General features: G+C 43.7%; 1 protein-coding gene across 1 annotated transcript in view; it reads right to left on the bottom strand.

Annotated features, from left to right (window-relative positions):
* Positions 1–20,290, bottom strand: part of LOC148508423 (sulfotransferase 2B1-like) — a 90,873-nt gene that overhangs the window by 17,580 nt on the left and 53,003 nt on the right. The window contains exon 5 of the mRNA XM_088444470.1: positions 3,366–3,460. Within this exon, the coding sequence (XP_088300596.1) occupies positions 3,366–3,460 (95 nt within the window). The remainder of the gene's footprint in view (positions 1–3,365; positions 3,461–20,290) is intronic.

The following is a 20,290-nucleotide window of genomic DNA, read 5'->3' as shown; positions in this document are numbered from 1 at the left end:
CAAGTATGACAGCAGTCACCCAGTCGCACAGCAGATCTCAGATGCAGTCATGGCTATGCTAGTATTAGATCTGCATCCAATATCTGCCATTAATGCAGTGAGTTTCACACAGTTAATTGAGGTCCTGTGTCCCCGGCACCAAATTCCATCTCTGTTCCATTTTACCCAAAAAGCCTTTTCTGGGATTTTCCAGGACATTAAAAAAACCTAATTGTTGGCCTAGAAAATGCCAATGTACCCACTATCCACCTAACCACAGATATGTGGACAAGTGGTAGTGGGTAAAATAAATATTACATGACTGTAAGAGCCCACTGGTTTGGTGATTCGTCTTTAGCAGCAATAGCAGCAATATCTAGCAAACAGCACCAGCTCATTCAAAGGCAGGCTACTTCGTGTATCACAGGCTTCTCTAAGAGGCATACTGCTGACAACATCTTAGAAAACAAAGGTATGTTATAGCAAAATGGCTTACCCCACTTGGACTCTCCTCAGGATTTGTGACACCTGACAATGCCACCAATATTGTGAGATCATTACAGATGGGTGAATTCCAACACATCCCATGTTTTGCTCCCACAATCAACTTTGTGGAACAGGGTTTTTTTAAAAATGACAATGGCGTGCAGGAGATGCTGTCTTTGGCCCTAAAAATTTCGGACATTTTCGCCATTCAGCCTCAGCATGCAGAAGATTGCAGCAGCTGTAAAAACAGTTGAATTTGCCCTGCCACCAACTGAAGCAAGAGGTGGTAACCAGGTGGAATTCCACACTATATATGCTTTAGCGGATGGATGAATAGCAAAAAGCCATCCAGGAGGGGGAGTGTTCCTTAGTCCAGCACGTGGAGAATGCTTTCCGTCTTGTGCAAGGTGCTTAAACCCTTCAAAGTAGCCACCTGTGAAGTGAGTTCAGACCCTGCTAGCTTGAATCAGGTGATTCCCCTAGTTAGGCCTTTGGAAAATCAGCTCGAGAAATTGGAGGAGATTTTAAAAAAGTTATTCCACTAGGTATGTCGGACTTGAAGATCAAGTCCTTTGTTCACTTCACCAGGATCCAAGGTTTGCCAATATCTTCAAATCAGATCACTACATTTTGGGGCAAGAAAAAGAACTAACAAGTAGATTCTGTATCAGGCGCTGCCTAGGGTAGTGTTTCTTAAGTTGCTGTAGTAGATGAGGCTAGTCAACCTCAATGTGATAAATCTTAAGAAGAGTATAAACAGTGCTAAAACTTAACAAGTAGATGCATATACAAGATGGAATGGATTAGACAGTAAGTATTTAATAACTATGATAAATAGTATTCATATCTTGGTAAACAAAATTAACATATTACACATGAATAAATATAAAAACAATATCTATATATGATAGACATATGGGACAATTGACATTTAATAAAAATAGAAGACACCTGTTCCTAGTATAGCCTCTTAAAGTGCTGGAATTGGTTGGATGATGTCACATTATTATATAGACACAGTCTCGTATAGTTTCCATTATGCTCCAAAATAGAGGGGTCTTCAGCAGAGATGTCTTGTATGCTGGTAGTCCCTTAGTAGAGTTGGACCTTCATGGATGGAGTTGCTGAGTGTGTTGTTAGTGACAAAAAACCACCATATTATATTCCGTGGGTAGTAAGAAATCCAGGGCTTGGTTCAGGTGTACCGCGCTGAAAGTATAGTCCCAATGCAAGGTAAAGTCCAATACAGATGCTTCCTGACTACATTTTGGAGACTGTGGTTGATCGTAGCTTTAAGTCGTATATTGTGCCTTTCTTTCCAACTGATCCAGATCTTAAGAGATGCAAAGAGCTCCTGATGAGCAAGTTGGCAGCTCAAGTGGTACACGACACAATGGCATCTCCTTCAGATTCTTTGGTAGCTGACAGGAAAAACTCAGCTTTCCCAAAAGACCCAGTTGTGATGCAGAGGAGTCAAAACAACATTGTGACAAAATTAGTTACACCACTACCATGATCTGATAGGGTCACCATCCAAAGATTTGGGGAGGATTATTTTCATGACACCGTACAAATAGGCATGTCACAGAGTCCCTATGACTACAGGAAAGACAAATAAAATATTTGGTGCCCACTCTCCAGTGTGTACTCAGAAATAGTTTTCAGCACAGTCGGGAACCTTATAAGAGATCGGCGTACGAGGCTACTTCTTCAAAATGTGGAAAAGATGATGTTCATCAAAATGAACTGGAAATTCCACTAGGAAGACCTTTACTGCCAATTACATCAACAAAGGTACTGTACCTGTAATGGTAGATTCCAACAGGGGTGAATTAATATTGTGTGAGGATGATGTACACACTGATGAGGGTGAGGAATCAGATTAGGAGAACTACATCTTCCAGTTTCAAATGCAGAGAGGATTAACAGTACTGGTAGCTTTCCTATGCCCATTGGTAGCTTGTTTCACTTCAGCCACATGTGGAGTTCCTGTTGCTGAAGTGCATGTCCTGTTTAATATATACAACGTAAGGGCTGATGGAAGGACAATTTCATCTTGCATCTCTTTTCTTTGCATTATGCACTGTTTGGGGCATTGCTGACAGACATTGTTATAGTATATTAAACTGCCATCCTGTCTGCCACTGCTGTGTGTTTGTGCCGCTGCTCTGTCGCTTACTTTTCTTTGTTTCATACTATATTTATTTCAACTAAAATCACAAATAAATATACTTGCAAAAATACTCTTATGCCTTTTTCAACCTTGATTTTTAGATACCAATCTGGTTGCCTTTTTTCTTAAAAAGCAGATAAGTAGCTTGACCAAGGTCTGAGAACTATGATCTTGGGAATCAAATAAAAAAATGTAATATGTTAACCTCTATTTAGTCTTTAGAATCTTACATATTACTATTTTTTTTCACTGCAAGTGACTAGGGTAATGTACCTTGACGTATGCGCAGTGCGACTCAGACGCATGCGCAGATGGCCGATAATCACTCAACTGCGAAACATTGGCATATTGTAAGACTATGAATCAGGCACTAAATCCCAGCTGTAATCTCAAATCCAAACCAAAAACACATTCTGCAAATTTGTTGATTAATGTTTGACTGATTTTGTCTCTCCAAATATAAAAAATGTGAGAAACCATCCTACTGTACAGTAGCTTAATATTTGTACCTATTGAGCAAAAGGAAATTTTTATGAGAAAACATTAGTATAAATTTTGGGATATTATTGCAAGTTACCATTAAAGTTATAGGGTTATGGAGGGCCCTGTAATGTGAGCCTTAACGTAGACCCACCAAAAGGATTCTGACAGCCATAACCATGATCTACTACATAGTTACAATCAGATCAATATAAATGATACAACAAGAAACTCAATTATAGTATACCTTTAACATTTCATCATATGACATGAGAAAAAAGTTTGGGTTGTTCTTCATTGATAGCCATCCTTTAACATGTTCAAACCATCCACCGAAAATAACTAAAAAAAATAAAAATATATAACATTAAAACAAAACTGTATGCCTTTAGTTTGCATGTTCCTAAAGTGTTTTATTTTTCCTTTGGGATTTTGCACACCAGTGTCAGATTAGCCTACTGGAAAACCATTAAAACCCCTGGTGTCCCTAATGCCTGAAGGCTTACCATACTCCTCTATTCTCTTTTGAACCTAAACACAGGAGCATGAGTCATAAAATGGACAGGGAGGAACATGGTTATTGGAAAGTAAACTTGGTTTATATAAACAGGATGCAATCGGGAAACCGGCTGTCTTAATCCTGACAGTCGGCTTCCCGACTGCTTTATCCCGGTGGGGGTTAAATGACAGGCGTCTATATCTAGATGCCTGTCATTTTCCCGATGCCGGGAGACAGGTGCCCGGCATCCCGATCGAAGGGATGCTGGGCGCCGCGATCGGACAGCTGCGGGGGGGGGGAGGGTTAGGTTTAGGGCACCCGGGGGGGACTTAGGGTTAGGCACCCCCTGGGAGGGTTAGGCTAGGGGAAGGGAGGGTTAGGGTTAGGCACCCCTGGGGGGGACTTAGGGTTAGGCACCCCCCGGTGGACTTAGGTTTACGCAGCAGGGAAGGGGGGGTTAGGGTTAGGCACCTACAGGGGGGATTAGGTTTAGGCACTTGGGGGGGAGGTTAGGGTTAGGCACCCCTAAGGAGGGTTAGGGTTAGGGGGTTAGGTTAATTTTTACTTACCTGCGGATGATCGGGATTTTCCAGCGCTATCGGGCTTCCGCTGCCGGGATCTCTGCTTCTGTCGGCCTGCCGCTGCCGGGATTCGAACTGCCGGCCAGAGGGACGGCGGTATTTACCAATTCCTTATAAACTGTACATGCCTCTTTAAGTGGAACTTCATTTAGTGGCCCCTATTTCCTTTGCTGGGTCCTTCATACCCCAAGCCAGCACTCTCGTATACAGGTATCTCTTGTTCAATTCTCTAAGCTATGAATGCAGAAAAGATGGCAGAATATCCCTATAGAAACTACACTAAGGGGTAAATTTATAAAGTGATGGCTTCTGGTGTGTTTAAGCAAGACATTTAAAAGGTCAATACTATTTGTATTTAAAGCAAATCACTCCACAGCTTAGTAAATTTACCCTTTAACATGCATGGGGAGTTTTTTGTGTAATGTATGATGGAACATTGACAAGAAATAGTAAAGCAAGTACTTGGACTTTTCATGCCCAAGCTTTCGAGTCTATGCAACTCTGTCTATTCTGGCTTCAAATTTTATCTGGATATCACATGATCTGAGATAATATTTATCCTAAAACAAGGTAGAGATTCTAATACTTGTTATAACTACAGTCCTATTTTTTTTTATTGAATGTTGACCCAATTTACTGTTAATCCTAGGTTAGTTAATAACCTAAACATAGTTATTACTTCTCTTATATACTCAGACCAGGTAAGTTTTAGACCCAGTAGACAGGCTTATGATAGGGCCAAATGAGTAATTGATTTTATTCATCTAATTTCCAGCTGTAATGATAACTTTAGATGCAGAAAAAGCTTTTGAGATATTTGGTTGGTTTGGTTGGATATGGGATGCTGGCAGTCAGGATCCTGGTGGTCAAAATCCTGATGCCGGCACCCCAATAGGGTTCAGATACCAACACCTGTCGGTAGGTATCCCAACCCTCTCCCTACTCAGTGCCTGAACCTAATCTCCCCCTCTAGTACCTAAACCTAACCTCCTTCTCCCTGCACCCTAAACCTAACCCTCTCACCTTAGTGCCTACCCCTCCCTCTAGTGCCTAACCATAACACCTAATCCCGCTACTTACCTTTGGTATGCCGATGGTTGGGATGCCGGTGACGGAATTCTGACAGGTGATGGAATTCCGGCACCGGTAATCTAAGTGCCAAGATACAATGTCCCCGGATACTAACCATATCCCGGTTTGTCTTACTTGGGACAAATGGCATTGGGATCCATTCCTGGGAGGTGTTGGTGCTCTGTATTTCAACTTGACAGCTGTAGTTTTTGCTAATTGATTTCAGTCATTATTATTTGCAATTTACAATGGTATAAGGAAGTGTTGGCCTCTAAATCTGCTAATTTTTGCCCTCATGATGAAGTAAATGGCTGCAAGGATTTGTTTAAATACTAATATGACAAGTATAAAAGTTGGTCCCCAAGAACAAAAACATTCTCTGTATGTGGATGATAATTTGATGTCCACTTCCACAGGAATTAAAACTTTTTAGTAGAGTCTCTAATTTTGAACTGAATGTTACTAACTCTGAAATACTGGATCTTTACCTTCCTCGACAAAATGTTTAATTTTTTTTACATTTTGCTGCAAGTATTGTTGACCACACCATAAACTGAAATATTTGAGAATCTGACTAATGCTTACAACCAATTATACACTGCTGATTTTCCACCCTTGTGTGAAACAATGGAAACCGACTAAGCCAAGAAGAACAATCTTCTGCTATCTGGGACTGGTAGAATTGCATCTAACAATAGGAGGCCCTGCCTGTGCATTTGAAACTCTACAACTTGTTTCCAAATGTATTTGTTGAGTCACAATGACATGCATGTAATATATTATCAAGGACTGATTAGTTGCCTCTAACTTTCTCAAATATTACAGAGCTGCCTATTTAACTCAATGGAGTATATTCATCATCCCTTAATTTTTACTAAGTAGGTGAAAATTAAAATTCTCACCTACTTTTGTAGAAATTAAGTTACAGGCTCATTCAATGCAGAAGTTATCACTGATATCTCCTGGTAACAATTGTTCCCCCATATTTTCCATAGTTTCCATACTTTAGTATGGAGACATAGAAATTATGTAATTCATCAAGTACCGAAAAAACATTCTGAGATGGTATACAGTCCCCAATACCCATCAGAAGATGCCTTTTACACTGCATCTGCCGCCGCTTGGAGGGAGACCTTGAGTCAGGAGGGAGGGTGATGTTGGTGAGCTGGCTCCTGTCCTGCAGTCAAAGCAGGGTTGTCGGGAGCTGGGAGCTGGCACCGCTGGAGAGTAGCTGGCATGAGAAACCAGACCCAGCAACATGAAGGGGTCAGGAATTGTGCACCAAAGAATAGCCAGATAGGGGATGCCCGGCAGCAGACGCAGCAGTGGGCAGTGTGGGGGGGGGGTTGGGAGACAACAGAGCAGAAGAGGCGATAGGAGGGGTGAGGCACCGTTGAAGATGAGCCAGCAGCACGGGGTGGGGAGACACCGGAGAAGAGGAGCTAGGAGCAGGGGAGTGACGTAGGACCAGTGGAGCCAGCAACAGGGGAAGGGTGTGCAGAGACACCGGTGCAGAGGAGCTGGCAGCCAGAGTGGGGTTACCAGTGAAGACAAACGAGCGGTGTGACAGAGAAGCCAGCAGTAGGGGGGAGAGACACGGGAGCAGAGGAGCTGGCAGCGGGGAAGGGGGGGAGACTGGAGCAAAGGAGCCAGCAGCGAAAAAGGGGGGGTCACACTGGAGTAGAGGACCCAGCAGTGGGAAAGGGGGGAAGACACCGGAGAAGAGGAGGTGGGGAAACCAGTACAGAGGAGCCGGGAGCAGGGGGGATTGGATGTGAAACACCGGAGGAGGGAGGAGGGATTGCGAGGCACTGGAGGAGTGGAGCCAGCAGCAGGAGAGGGCAGATTGGGCAGAGGATGCTGACCTAGAACAAGGACCCTGGAAAAAGAATGTGCGGGTGGAGAGCGCTGGACATTGGTGAGAGAGTGCGGGCAGGGAGTGCAGAAAGCGGGGACACTCACAGCTCATGGCTGTCAGAATAGGCTGGCATACAGTATCTAGTCGGTAGTAGGACAGTCCAGCTGAAAGAGATAAGTATCACATTTCCGAAAAGCTCTCTCTGTAGAAATAGCAGCTTTTTGGAAGTGATACTTTAACAATGAAATCGCAGTGAGTTCAAAACTAAAGTATCACTACTTAAAATTTTATCATGATGAATATGGCCCAATGTGTCTTATTATTACACACTTCACCTCGTGCAAGAGTCTGGGTGGATATAAAGACCAATGCACTAACCTCTACTTGGTCTCAACCTTCTTTTGGTCAAATCCTCAGCACAGCATCAGCTTAAATAATTGGTTCCATACATATGTATCAAACTGATTGTTACATAAAATTATCAACCGGAGAAGTTTTTCACTTCTGTGAAAGACTTTTACAATTTGCCGAGGATATAACTCGCAGGGACAGCGGTTACCGCAGCCGCTGTCCCTGTGAGCTCCCCTTGGTACATAGCGGGGATATTTTCATTAAAAATAGGAATATGACCTGCAGGATGAATACATAATAATAATCATTTCAGTACCATGATTATTAGTACATAGACCCCTAATGCTTGCAACTTTTTCTCTTAGGTTTGGCATCTACTGAATCTCTGCTCTGGAAAAATCCCTTGTTCTCTGCCTCTTCTTTATCCTACTGAAAAAAAGGGTGGATGGGGAAGGGCTAGATGGAAAGCAGTTGTAATCATGTAAAGCAGGTGAAATGTTAAAATAAATGGTTTCATTTGCAGACCTCTAAATTCAGTCCCCAGTCTCCAACTCATGCCATTTCCAATACCTCCAATTGAGAATTTTTGCACTGCCACTTGTCTTTCTACATCAATCCCCCTCTGGAAAGCTTCTGTGCCAATAAATCTTCTTCTAGAGGAATTATATCATCATTTTGCCACATAATGCTGATTAATAAGCACCGAATAAAAGATTCTTATGATCTAGTGGGAAGTGGACATGAGGGATGCACATTGGATACAATATTTGTAGAACCTTTAACAGGGTTAATATAATTGAAAATGCTTATTATACTGTATATATTACTATTGGTGCCTAGCACCTAAAACAGTTCAGACGATCTTCCTCATGCTTCTTCTTTGTTTTGGAGATATTGCAGAGAGGAGGGAACTCAGGGGCCTATTCATCATCAGGGGCCACATGGCTGCGGGGGATACTTAACATCGGAGCAATTCACCATTGTCTCAGTGTGGGGACATCTGCTCCAGAAAGCAGCTGTCTCCGCGATTAGTAGCGCAGCGACAGAAGTAGCTGTGTTACTTACCTGTCCTCATGGCCGGCTTCTGTGCATGCATGTCCTGAGGCCACGCAACCTAAATATGCGGAAACTATTGTGTACGCATGGTTAACAGGCCATTTCTCATATGATGAATAAGACTCATATTTACTGTAGTGGCATTGTCCTAACCTACTCCCATTATGGACATTGGTGCATTATCTTTTAGAACTTATTATAGACATTGGGATGTATGACTCTCTCATTTTCACTCTTACCCCATCTTGAACCAGATGTCCCTAAATATATTCAGTGATTAATAACACATCTCGGTTGGGTACGGGATACTGGCGCTCAGAATCCCGACGCCGGCATCCCAACTTGGTTACAATGCCAACACCTACATGTAAGTAGGCTACCCCTACCCCTAAACCCTCCCTCCCCACAGCTTAAACCTAACAGCCCCCTCCCCCTCTCAGCCTCAACCTAACCATCCCCCTTACAACTTAAACCTAACCCTCCCCGCTGCAGCCTAAACCTAACCCTCCCCCTCACAGCCTAAACATATCCCTCCCTCTAGTGCCTAACCCTCCCTCCCTGCAGCCTAAACCTAACACTCCCCCCACAGCCTAAACCTAACTCTGCCCCCCAGAGCCTAAACCTAACCCTCCACCACACAGCCTAAACATAACCCTCCCCCTCACAGCATAAACCTAACCCTCCTCCCCAAAGCCTAACACTCCCCTTCCCCTCACAGCCTAAACCTAACCCTCCCCCTCACAGCCTAAACCAAATTCTCCCCCTAGTACCTAACCCTCCCTCCCTGCAGCCTAAACCTAACCCTCCCCCCCACAGCCTAAACCTAACCCTCCTCCCCGCAGCCAAAACATAACCTTCCCCCCACAGCCTAAACCTAACCCTCCCCCCCACAGCCTAAACCTAACCCTCCCCTCGCAGCCTAAACCAAACCCTCCCCCTCACAGCCTAAACCTAACCCTCCCCCCCAAAGCCTAACCCTAACTCTCCCCCTAGTACCTTACCCTTTTGGATTTTACTCTGTCCTCAGGATAGACAAATATACATAATAGAGATGTGCAGGTTCAGTTTCCTGGAAAGTCGAACACACCCGAACATAGGGGAAACGAGTATTCTGAGTTCCAGCTTGGGTCTTCCCTCAAAGTTCGGATACCAAAATGGGGCAGTGTCATCTTTCCGGCGTTGGATCTCGCTTGTTTTGGATTGCATATAAAAGTCCCTCCCTCATGATCGTGTGCCATTTTTTTTTGTTAATTCTTTTTATTGAGATTTCAAATAAAGAAGACATTATGAATAGGCAACATTGTAAAATAGCTGTGTAACTATTATAACGTCATTGAGATATAACAACGACAATGACAATGTTAGTGTACTGAGACATTAAAGTAATTGAGAACAACCCTCTATAGTCGATAATAAAGCGTCTTAGTCATTTTAAAGAAATGCACGACTGCCGTAATATATATATATAAACCTTGAGGGATGTAAATCTTAGTACACTCAAAAATAATAAGGAAAACATTCCGCCATAAACAGTTTAAACAGAGCTATATCATAAAGAAGAGAAAGAGAATGTATATATATAAGGTGAGGGGGAGGGTGGAGAACATGAAGGGAAGGGAGGTGGTGGTAGAATTGATGAATACGTTTTCAGTACAATCAAAAGCTTTGTCTGTGACATAGGAGACCTCTGAGAATAGAATTATGATATGGATGATCACGGGTTCAATAGTATTTGTCTATGAAGATACCATTCCGTCGTTTCAAAGATCTTAAAGATTTGAGATTGGGTGGTTTGGTCTAGACTTTCGATATATATACCCCATTTCTTGTAAAAAGTCACCACTCCTTTTTCAATATGTGGTTGGGCAGATTTTCTATCATAATATAGAAATGTTAGCAATTTTGCTTTGACTTTTGCTAGAGAAGGAGAAGATCTGGAGATCCAATGTGTCAATATAGTTTTTTTTGAAACCGTGACAATAATGGTAATAATTGGGATAGTGGAGGCTTGTAAAGACTCTAGGTTCCAGTTGGAGAAATTTGTGAATAAACATGCTAGAGGGTCTGGTATTAAATGTGTGGATAATAGGTCATTGATAAAGGCTATAACTTTATTCCAGAAATGCTTAATTTTCCGGCATTCCCAGAAACAATGGAAAAAGGATGCAGACGCACAGTGACATTTTGGGCACTCTCCAGTCATATGTGAAGAAAAATGAGCACGTTGTGAAGGCGAAATATATGCCCTCTGCACTGTACAGAGATGTACTTCTTGTAGATAGGGAGAATTAAGAATCTTCATTGTGGAATTATAGTGACTAAATAATTGATCTGGGAGGGTTAGGGTCGGAATATCTTTCTGCCACTGAGCAACTATTCTGGTCCCACCAATCTTGGAGAAGATGTCTACTAGTGGTAGGTATATGTATTTAATTCAGTAAGTGACCTTATCACATAGAGTTATAACTGACTGTAGGAGAGCAGGTTTAGAGGATAATGTGTGTGCATTAGTATGTAGTGAAAAGAGATAGTCTCATCTGTAAAAACATGTAAAAATGTGATTTAGGTAGATCGTATCTCTCTCTAATATCTGAGAATTGGTATAGTTGCCCCCCTGGATTGAAGACTTTGGATGAGTCCGTCAAGCCTTTCTATCCCCAGGATAGAAAGTTAGCATTGGTCAGAGATGGGGGGGAATGCTGGGTTTCTCCAGAACGGGACATGGGAGGAGAATTATGGGGATCTCTTTAATCCTTTATTTAGTGTGAGCCACGCATAGTATATATCGTGGTATAATAAATTCCGAAGAGTGTCTAGTGGAATCTCTGAGCATTTCAAAAGAAGTAAGGCACTTGGGGAATATGGGAAAAAAAAGAGCCTTATCCAGTTTAGTGTCTGTAAATGTGTTTTTATCTAAAATCCAGTCTATTGCATATCTAAATAGTACAGAGAGTGAGTAAGAGGCAAAATCTGGTACCCCTGAGCCTCCCGCTGCTCTAGGTGTTATAAGTTTAGTGATAGCAATCCTTGGTTTTTTAGCCTGCCAAATGAAAGTAGTCATTGCCTTATGTAATTTAGCGATATCTTTTTTGGTCAGGGAAATTGGTAACATTCGCATTAAGTAGAACATTTTCGGGAATATAATGCTTTTGAGGACTGCTACTCTGCCTAATATGGAGAGTGGGAGTAGGTTCCAACTAAGTAACAATGGCCCTCATTCAGAGCCGCTTGTTAGCGGCAGTACGCTCGTTCGGAGCGATGTTTGCACATCTGCGCATGCGTACGGTTTTTAGTACGCATGCGCGAACCAGTCAGTGCGGCCGAAAATCGTTTGTACGCTATATAGCGAGTGCCTGCTATTTTGAGTGACAGTATGAGGCGTATGTGGGTGGTAACAGGGGAAGGTGCTTGAAAATGGGGAGTGGAGATCCGAACGCAGGCGTGCTTAAAGGTCAAAACGGGCGTTTTATGGGTGTGTATATTTAAAACAGCAGCGTCATTGACCACGTCACTGGGTTATTTTAGAGCCAGAACTGCTCGCAAATTTGTGGTAGCAAACACCAACCACAAGAATAGCGAGCAGTTCATACGCTGGTCTATGTACTCGATTAATCTAATAAATAGCGGACATGACGTATGGTGCGAGTGGCCAGGGGGCGTTTTTAACAAATAAACGAGCGTATGTTTTGCTCGTTCGTTCAGACTTAGAGGTGTGAACAGACTGCAATGTGCGTACGGATCATTTGAATAGCCACCCCTTGTTTTTAAACGAACGACCGCAAATAGGGGAAAAATTCTCCTCATATAGTTTTTAATGGATCCGCGGTGACCTGTATCCCTAGGTAGGTAATTTTGGAGGGGGCGATTTTGAATGAAGATAATGATGCATGTGTAATAGGTGTAGAATCGTGTTTATTCAGATGGAGTATCTCCGACTTGTTGATGTTGATACGATATCCGGCCTTCCTACCGAAAGAATCAATTAAATTTAAAATCTCTGGTATTGAAAAGGCTGGGTTGGAGACGAATAGAAGCATGTCGTCAGCAAACAGGGATACTTTTAGTTTCACATCCCCAACTGTAATGCCTTGAAAAAGAGGTGAGGTTCGTAACGCTATTGCCAGGGGTTCTAAAGCAACGGCAAATAAGAGAGGGGAGAGGGGGCAGCCCTTCCTTGTTCCTTTTTGTATAGAAATGAGGAAGAGATAATTCCATTACCAGAGATTTGGGTCTGGGGTTGAAAGTATAAAGTATTTCAGAATTTCAATAAAGGGTTCTGGGAATCCAAACCAGGCAAGAGTCATGAATAAATGATCCCATTCTAATAGATCAAATGCCTTTTCGGAGTCTAGGGATAAAATCATGTTTGTTTAAGGACATTGGTTAGAGGAGGAGGTACGTATAGCTGATATAACTTTTCTTAAGTTGACTTCCGGATGTCGGCCCCATATGAATCCCATTTGATCAGTGTGGATTATATGTGGTAGAATGACTTTTACGCGATCTGCTAGGATTTTGGTTAGCAGTTCGAAATCCAAGTTTAACAGGGAAATGGGGCAATAGGAACCAAGGAGTGAAAGATTTCTTCCCGGTTTCGGAAGGTCTTTCAAAATTGCAGAGTAAAAATGAGGGGGTAATTCTACCGAATTAAGCAGAGAATTAAGCACTAGTACTAGGGAGTCTCCTATTCTAGGGAGTAGTATTTTGTAAAAGTCTCTGCTGTATCCATCTGGACCGGGGGCTTTGTCACTCTTAAGCTGGCTAATGGTATGTTGAATTTCCTCTAAAGTTATTGTGGTTAGGAGTGATTGAGCCATCTTTCGTGTAATTCGGGAGCAAGGTAGGGTGTCCCAAAAGCCTGGGGTAACCGAGGTAGATGGGGTGGCTGGAGGCATCGTGGGCGTATTAGCTATAGGAGAGGAGTAAAGATTGGCATAGAAAGATCAGTGTTTCAACTATCTCTTCATTAGATGATGTAAGAGTACCCTGGGAAGTTTGAAGTGGGTGTGCGAGAGCCATTGAGGAAATTAGTAATGAGTTTTATTACCGAATTTGTAAAAGCGGTGATTTACAGAAAAAAGATATCTGTTCCCCAATCCTTCCATATGTTCATCAAAGTGTGTCTTAGCAAAGGCATAAGTTTGTTTAGTGTGGGGGATTGGGTTGGTTTTAAATTGTTGAAAAGCTATTAAGTGCCGATTGGAAATCTAGATAATGTTTTGCATATTTTTTGTTTGTGGCTGCAACATAAGCGATTATCACGCCTCTGATAACAGCTTTAGCTGTCTACCAAAACAAAAGAGGATTTGAGTCTAGGGGGTAAATTTACTAAAGTGAGAGTTTTTAGAAGTGAGTTTTAAAAGTGGTGTTGCCCATAGCAACCAATCAGATTCTAGCTATTAACTTCTAGAAGGTGCTAGTTAAATGTTAAGTAGAATCTGACTTTTAAAACTCACTTCTAAAAACTCTCACTTTAGTAAATTTACCCCTAGATGTGAGATATTGTGAGTTTTATATTCCTCCCATGCAGTCTCTAGTCTATTCCTAAATTTATTGGATTTGGAGAGGTAGGACGGGAACCTCCAAAGTTTTGAAGCACCAGAAAGCTCAGGAATACATAGGGTGGCTAAGACTAACGCGTGATCAGACACTGCAATTGATTCTATTTGGGAATTGGCAATATTAGGAAATATGGTTTGTGATACGAAGATATAATCTATCCGGGAAAGAGTGTGATGTGCAGCAGACAGGCATGAGTATTCCCTCTCAATTGGAAGGAAGACTCTTCAAACATCTATTAGCTGAAGGTCCCTTGACATAGAGGGGATTCCCATCTTGGGCAAAGGAGGCATGTGGCGTGTTTGTTGAGATTTGTCCAAAATCTCTGAAGATATAAGGTTGAAATCTCCGCATAGAATTAGGGGAGTTTGAAGGAGAGGCGTTAAATGAGCCAGTAGTTTTTGGAAAAATATTTTAGAATACTTATTTGGGGCGTAGATGTTAGAGAGTAGATACGGGCATCCCCTGATTTTGAGTGGCAATGTCACAAACCTACGTTTTGGGTCAGTGTGTGTCTGCAAGACCTCTACTGGGATATAAGATTTAATCAGAATGGCTACACCCCGTGCTTTGGAGTTGTAAGAGCTAGATCCCAATACATGCCAATTGAGAATATTAAGTTTCCTAATCTCCTCAGGAACCAGATGTGTCTCTTGTAGAAATGCTATGTCTACTTTATGTTTATTGAGATATAGGAGTATCTTTCTCCTTTTTGCTGGCGTATTGAAACCTCCCACGTTTAAAGAACCTATTCTCAGATCAGCCATAAAATATCAGAAGATGCATGTATATCACAGACAAGCCACATCCTAAAGTGTGCATATTAAACCTGTAGGAGTGGGTGGGGGGGGAGATGGGAAGGGAACATCCAGGGAGGTTAGGTGACAAGACAGGGGGAACAAAAACATAAACAATACCATATGCAAATATGGTAACGCAATTTTTATAGTGACACGGTATCAATACTGTACTTCCAGGATGCTAATCTGTGTGCAAGCAATAAATCACCAGCTAGGTGTACCAACCAGTAGTCGTGAGAATGAGCGCCGGCAGGATCGCCAGGACTTCAGACAACATTTGAACTAGTATCATTAAATTGAGCCCATTTGTACTAGGAGCATTTTATAACTATGACAGTCTAGGCTGTCTTAATATTGAGTGGGTTAAACCCTAAAAAGTTGCTAGATATGTATAACAAACAGTTTAAATAACAAAATAGTCATTAAATAACACATATCACTGAACCTTGCCCATCCGCAGAAGATCATTCTACAGATGAGACAGCTAGCGACATCTTAACAGTAGGAGATGGAGGATAGAGATCTATTAGATGTGAACACTAAACAATTCAAAACGATATAATAAACCGTATGTAACTCCTCTGAAATATCAGGGGAGGTTATGAAATAATTTGAATATGCATACAGAAATAAAATAAAAGAGAAAATATGTGAATGGCAATGTGAGGATTATCGATGGACTATGAGATCCATCGTTCACCAGTGAAGGATCCGTAAGGTGAGTTTATTAGTATGTGGCTCAGCCATTGGGGGAATCAGCAATGTCAGCATGTGTAGCCTGGGTTATTTCTTCCAAATATGCTGTCGCATCAGCTGGAGAAGTGAAATCTGTGTGAGAAGATCCATCATAACTGTGAAGGCGAGCCGGATACATAAGGCTAAATTTACGGCCTTCTGCAATCAAGTTCGAGCATGTGGGCAAAAACACTTTCCTGGCCTTAGTTAGTTCCACTGAATAATCTTGGAATACATAAAGTCTGTGACCTTCCCAAGTCATATTTTTAAAGCGATGTGAGGCTGTCCAGAACGTAACTTTGTGTAGGTAATTCAGGCATTTGAAGAGTGAGACTCTGGGACGTGGTTTATTCGGGAAGGGGGGTGGTCATACCCTGTGTACTCTATCGATGACTAAGTCACTGCATTCTTATTCAATCCCCAATAGTAAAGGTAGGGTATTACGTACAAAATGTGCTAGGGAACCTCCCTTTACCGGTAATCCTACCAATCGAATATTGTTCCTGCGAGAACGATTTTCCATGTCATCTAATTTGTTGTGAATCTGATAGTTCTCTGTAGTGAGCTGTTTAACAGCTTGTTTGAGATTTTCTACCTCATGTGCTGTTGCTTCTATGTGATTCTCTACGTGAGAAACCCTCTGGGAGAGCTGGTGCATTTGCTGTGCTATGTCCTGCACAGCTTGTGATAGGAGTGGGGCCATGGTGGACTGTATTGCCTCCACTATATTCCCCATATGTAACCGGGGAGTCCGGCAAGCGGCATACCTGTGACCCTGCAGTGATGTCTGCCTCTGCCACAGGCTTCTTGGAGCTGGGAGTAGCCGAGTCAGGACCCGCATCCGGCGCCATATTGCCTGGTGTGCGGCGTTTTTCCTGGTGTGTCTGCTGCTGTGAGTTCAGGGGGGTGGAAGTGACAAAGCGGTCCATGTCACTCCAGCTGCAGCGGGGAGAGGAGAGAGGGGCACTCGGGGGCGACTGGAGGCATATGAATGCCTTTAAAAGGTATGTCCCGGCGATTGATGACGGAGCTCAAGCCAGCGGCTCCTCACTCCATGAGACTGGAACCGGAAGTCTGATCGGGTGCCATTTAATCAAGGAAGAGCAGAGGAAGAGGGTGTGGGTCTGTGGGCTGGACCACTGCGAGGCACTGTGTCAGGGTGCCTTTAGCATTAGGTTAGGAGGAGTTAGGTTTAGGAGTTTAATAGGTACAGTAGAACTGAAGACAGGAGTAGGTGTCTGGGAAGTGTGACTGCAGGCATAATTGCCACTTGTCAGTGTATGTGTGTTTGTCACACACAGGGGCGCATCTATAATGGGTGCAGGGTGTGTGATGCACACAGGCCCCCAGGACCAGGGTTGCTTGTATTTGTAGTCACAGCAGTGGTGTAACTAGGGTATTTGGAGCCCAGGGCAAATGTGAAAAGGGAGACCCGCCCTAATATCCCGATATGTGCACGCGTCGAAGGCGCGTGCGGGGAAAATGGGCGTGGTCACTTAAAAATGGGGCGTGTCAACATGACACACCCCTTTATTTTCACGCTGAACATTCATATCCATATGCACCTTAACCCCAGTAGTACCCCTTATACAGTACCCCCAGTATGCAGTTGTGGTCCCTCTTATGCAGGCCCATAGTAGTGCCCCTTATACAGTATCCCCAGCAGTGGTCCCCCTTATACAGCCCCCAATTAGTTCCCCTTATGCAGTGCCCCCAGTAGTGGTCCCCCCATATACAGCCCCCAATTAGTTCCCCTTATGCAGTGCCCCCAGTAGTGGTCCCCACAATGCAATGCACCCAGTAGTGGTATCCCCTTATGCAGTGCCCTTTCTTTATATAGTGCCCCCAGTAGTAGCCCCCCCCTATGCAGTGCCCTTTATATAGTGCTCCCAGCAGTAGTCCCCCCCATGCAGTTTTCCCAGTAGTGGTCGCCCTTATGCAGGCACCCAGTAGTGATCACCCCCTATATAGTGCCCCCTGTAGTGGTCCCCGCAGTGCCACTAGCAGTAAGCCCCTTATATAGTGCCCCCAGCAGTAGTCCCCCCCTCCAATGCAGTGCCCCCAGTAGTGGTCCCCCTGATGCAGGCCCCCAGTAGTGACCCAACCTATCCAGTGGTCCCTGTAGTGGTCCTTCCTGTTATTGCCCCCAGTTGTGGTCCCCCCAGTGTAGTGCCCCTAGTAGTAGGCCCCTTTTATAATGCCCCCAGTAGTAGTTCCCCCCCCAACTAGTGGTCCTAAGTTGAGGTTCCCCCTCCCGATTAATTGCCCCCTGAAATAGCCCCCCCAGTAGAGGTCATTCCAATAATGGTGCCCCCCAGTAATAGCACCCCCCCAGTAGAGGTCCTCCCAATAATGGTGCCCCCAGTAGTAGCCACCAGCCCCCGTTGTGCCCCCACCCCAGTAGAGGTCCCCCCAGTAGTAGCCACCCCCCTCCCCCCCATTGTGCCCCCAGTAGTGCTGACAGGTTTTAAAAAATATATATATCAAAACATACTTACCTGAATCCACGCTGCTGCTCCGGACCGCGACACCGCTCCCGCCGCCGCCGCCGCCAGTCCTCCCGGGCTGGCGCACTCAGCATAATGGGAGAGACGTCATGATGTCACATGACGTCTTTCCCATTACCCACTGCAGGAGCTGGATGGAATTTGCCGGGGAAATGGCGCCGCACCATTACCTCGGTGATCTGCGATTGCACAATAGACTCCAGGCACACTCTAGTGCCCAGAGTCTATTGATTCTGCGGTGACCAGCCAGCCGCGTCAGTCAACTGCCGCCTGCCGGAGTGAGAGGCGAAGGGCAGTGACGGGGGACGCACATGGGCCACCTCCTCTCTAGAGACCCCCCTGGTCACATACACTGCACACTCATACACCACAGGGCAAACAAACAGGCTAGCTACTGTGTACTGTTGCTGTTGATTTTTTTTGTTTCTTAAAGTGAAACTTCACTTATTATTTATCTGTTCAAAAAATACTCTACTATGTCTGAGGCTCCTGCATCCCATATACATACAAAAAAAAAATATATATATATTTTTTCCTGCTTAGAAAAAAACCTGCAGTCTTTTCTAACTGAATTTATAAATGACAGAGTGTATTTCAAAGGGTGTGTTCAGTTCAGAAGAGTGATGCAGAGTATACAGTATTACTGTTCTGTGGGCAAAATCGCATGCAATGCAGCTGCGAAAATATGCTAATGCCTGCCACAGCGCAACCTGCATAAACACACCCACTGCTGCTTCCTCGCATCCGTACTTCCTCGCACTTCTACATATATATCGGAACCATTGATGCACACCGGCAGATCACGACCATTTACAACTGGTCTGACCAGCCGCAGAAATTGCAAGCCTTGTCGCACGCTGAGAGCTTTCGTGCCGCATAAGCAATTTGTGCACATTCATGAAATGACGTTCAACTGGACAGGAGGCACGTCTGCGTTTCTCCAACCATTCCCCCCTCACCACCCCCAAATGCTGACATCCTGTCACTCACTCTGCGATGGATTCCTTTGTGCGTCCGTAATCATAATACAACCACTGAGCATGCGCAGTGTGGCTTGAATGCATAAGCAATGGCAAACAATCGCACGACTGCATTTGATATCGCTGTTGTGCATGCTGCTGAATCAGGCCCTATATGTGGTGGTGTCTTACTTTAATCTGCACCACAAAACAATTCTTACAATGACCTTTTCCTCCAAGTGCATGCAAACAATTGCCAGTGTTTTTTTGTATATAAACAAAGTCATTAGTGTACAAAAAAATAGCATAGTGTGTTATCCTTCAAGTGTAAGTGACGGTGCGTGCAGTTTTGTCCCACCCTTAATCTCCCCCTTCAAAACCAGTTCTTACAAATACCTGTTCTTCCAAGTGCATGCAAACAATGACCAGTGTTTTTTGTGTAAAAAACAAAGCCATTAGTGCAAACAAATTTGTGTAGTGGTGGTGCCCCACCCTTAATCTGCACCCCAAAACAATTCCAAAGTGTATATATATAATTTCTTATCAAAAATAAAACCAATCATGGATCAGTTGCTAAAAGAGCAGGAGCAGCAACTCAGTACTAGTGCTGCGGCTGCTTCCAGTCATAATAGTACTTCAACATCTACGAAAGGTGGTCAAGGCAAAAGAGGAGTTAAGAAAGGACACCTGAAATCTAAACAATATGTAACAATGTTAAAGAAAACATCACCTCTAACAATAAAGGTAGAACTTACTGCCAAAAAATGTAAAGTTACCAGCTTGCCATACACCACATGCAGTGGCAAGAAAACACTATATGCATGCGCTTGCAAGTGGCCCGATGATCTGCGTACGCGCATGCGCACGCTTCGTTCTCAGCATGCACAAACTACTCACTGCGATCGCATACCGCTCACTCACCCTGCAAAGACATCCCAGTGTAATGAGTAACAGGAGGCCGTTTGTTGGTAGTAACAGGGGCAGGCATGCCAGAGTGTTTCAACGCAGTTTTAGAGGCATGCGTAATTAACAGGCAGCATCATAGTACACGTCACTTGCTTTTTTTTACACTGATTTCCTCGCAATGCTTGCGGTAGGGTAAAGCTACCTCAAGCACTGCATTCACATCCAATGGTGCTCGATGTACCAAAGTTTTAATACACTTCCTGGAGATGACGTGGTGCTGGTGGGCGGCT

The sequence above is a fragment of the Taudactylus pleione genome, unplaced genomic scaffold (assembly GCF_031769625.1).
Source record: "Taudactylus pleione unplaced genomic scaffold, aTauple2 ptg000366l, whole genome shotgun sequence".
Taxonomy (NCBI): Eukaryota; Metazoa; Chordata; class Amphibia; order Anura; family Myobatrachidae; genus Taudactylus; species Taudactylus pleione.
Note: the sequence above shows the minus strand (reverse complement) of the source record. Positions and strands in the feature narration are given on the sequence as shown.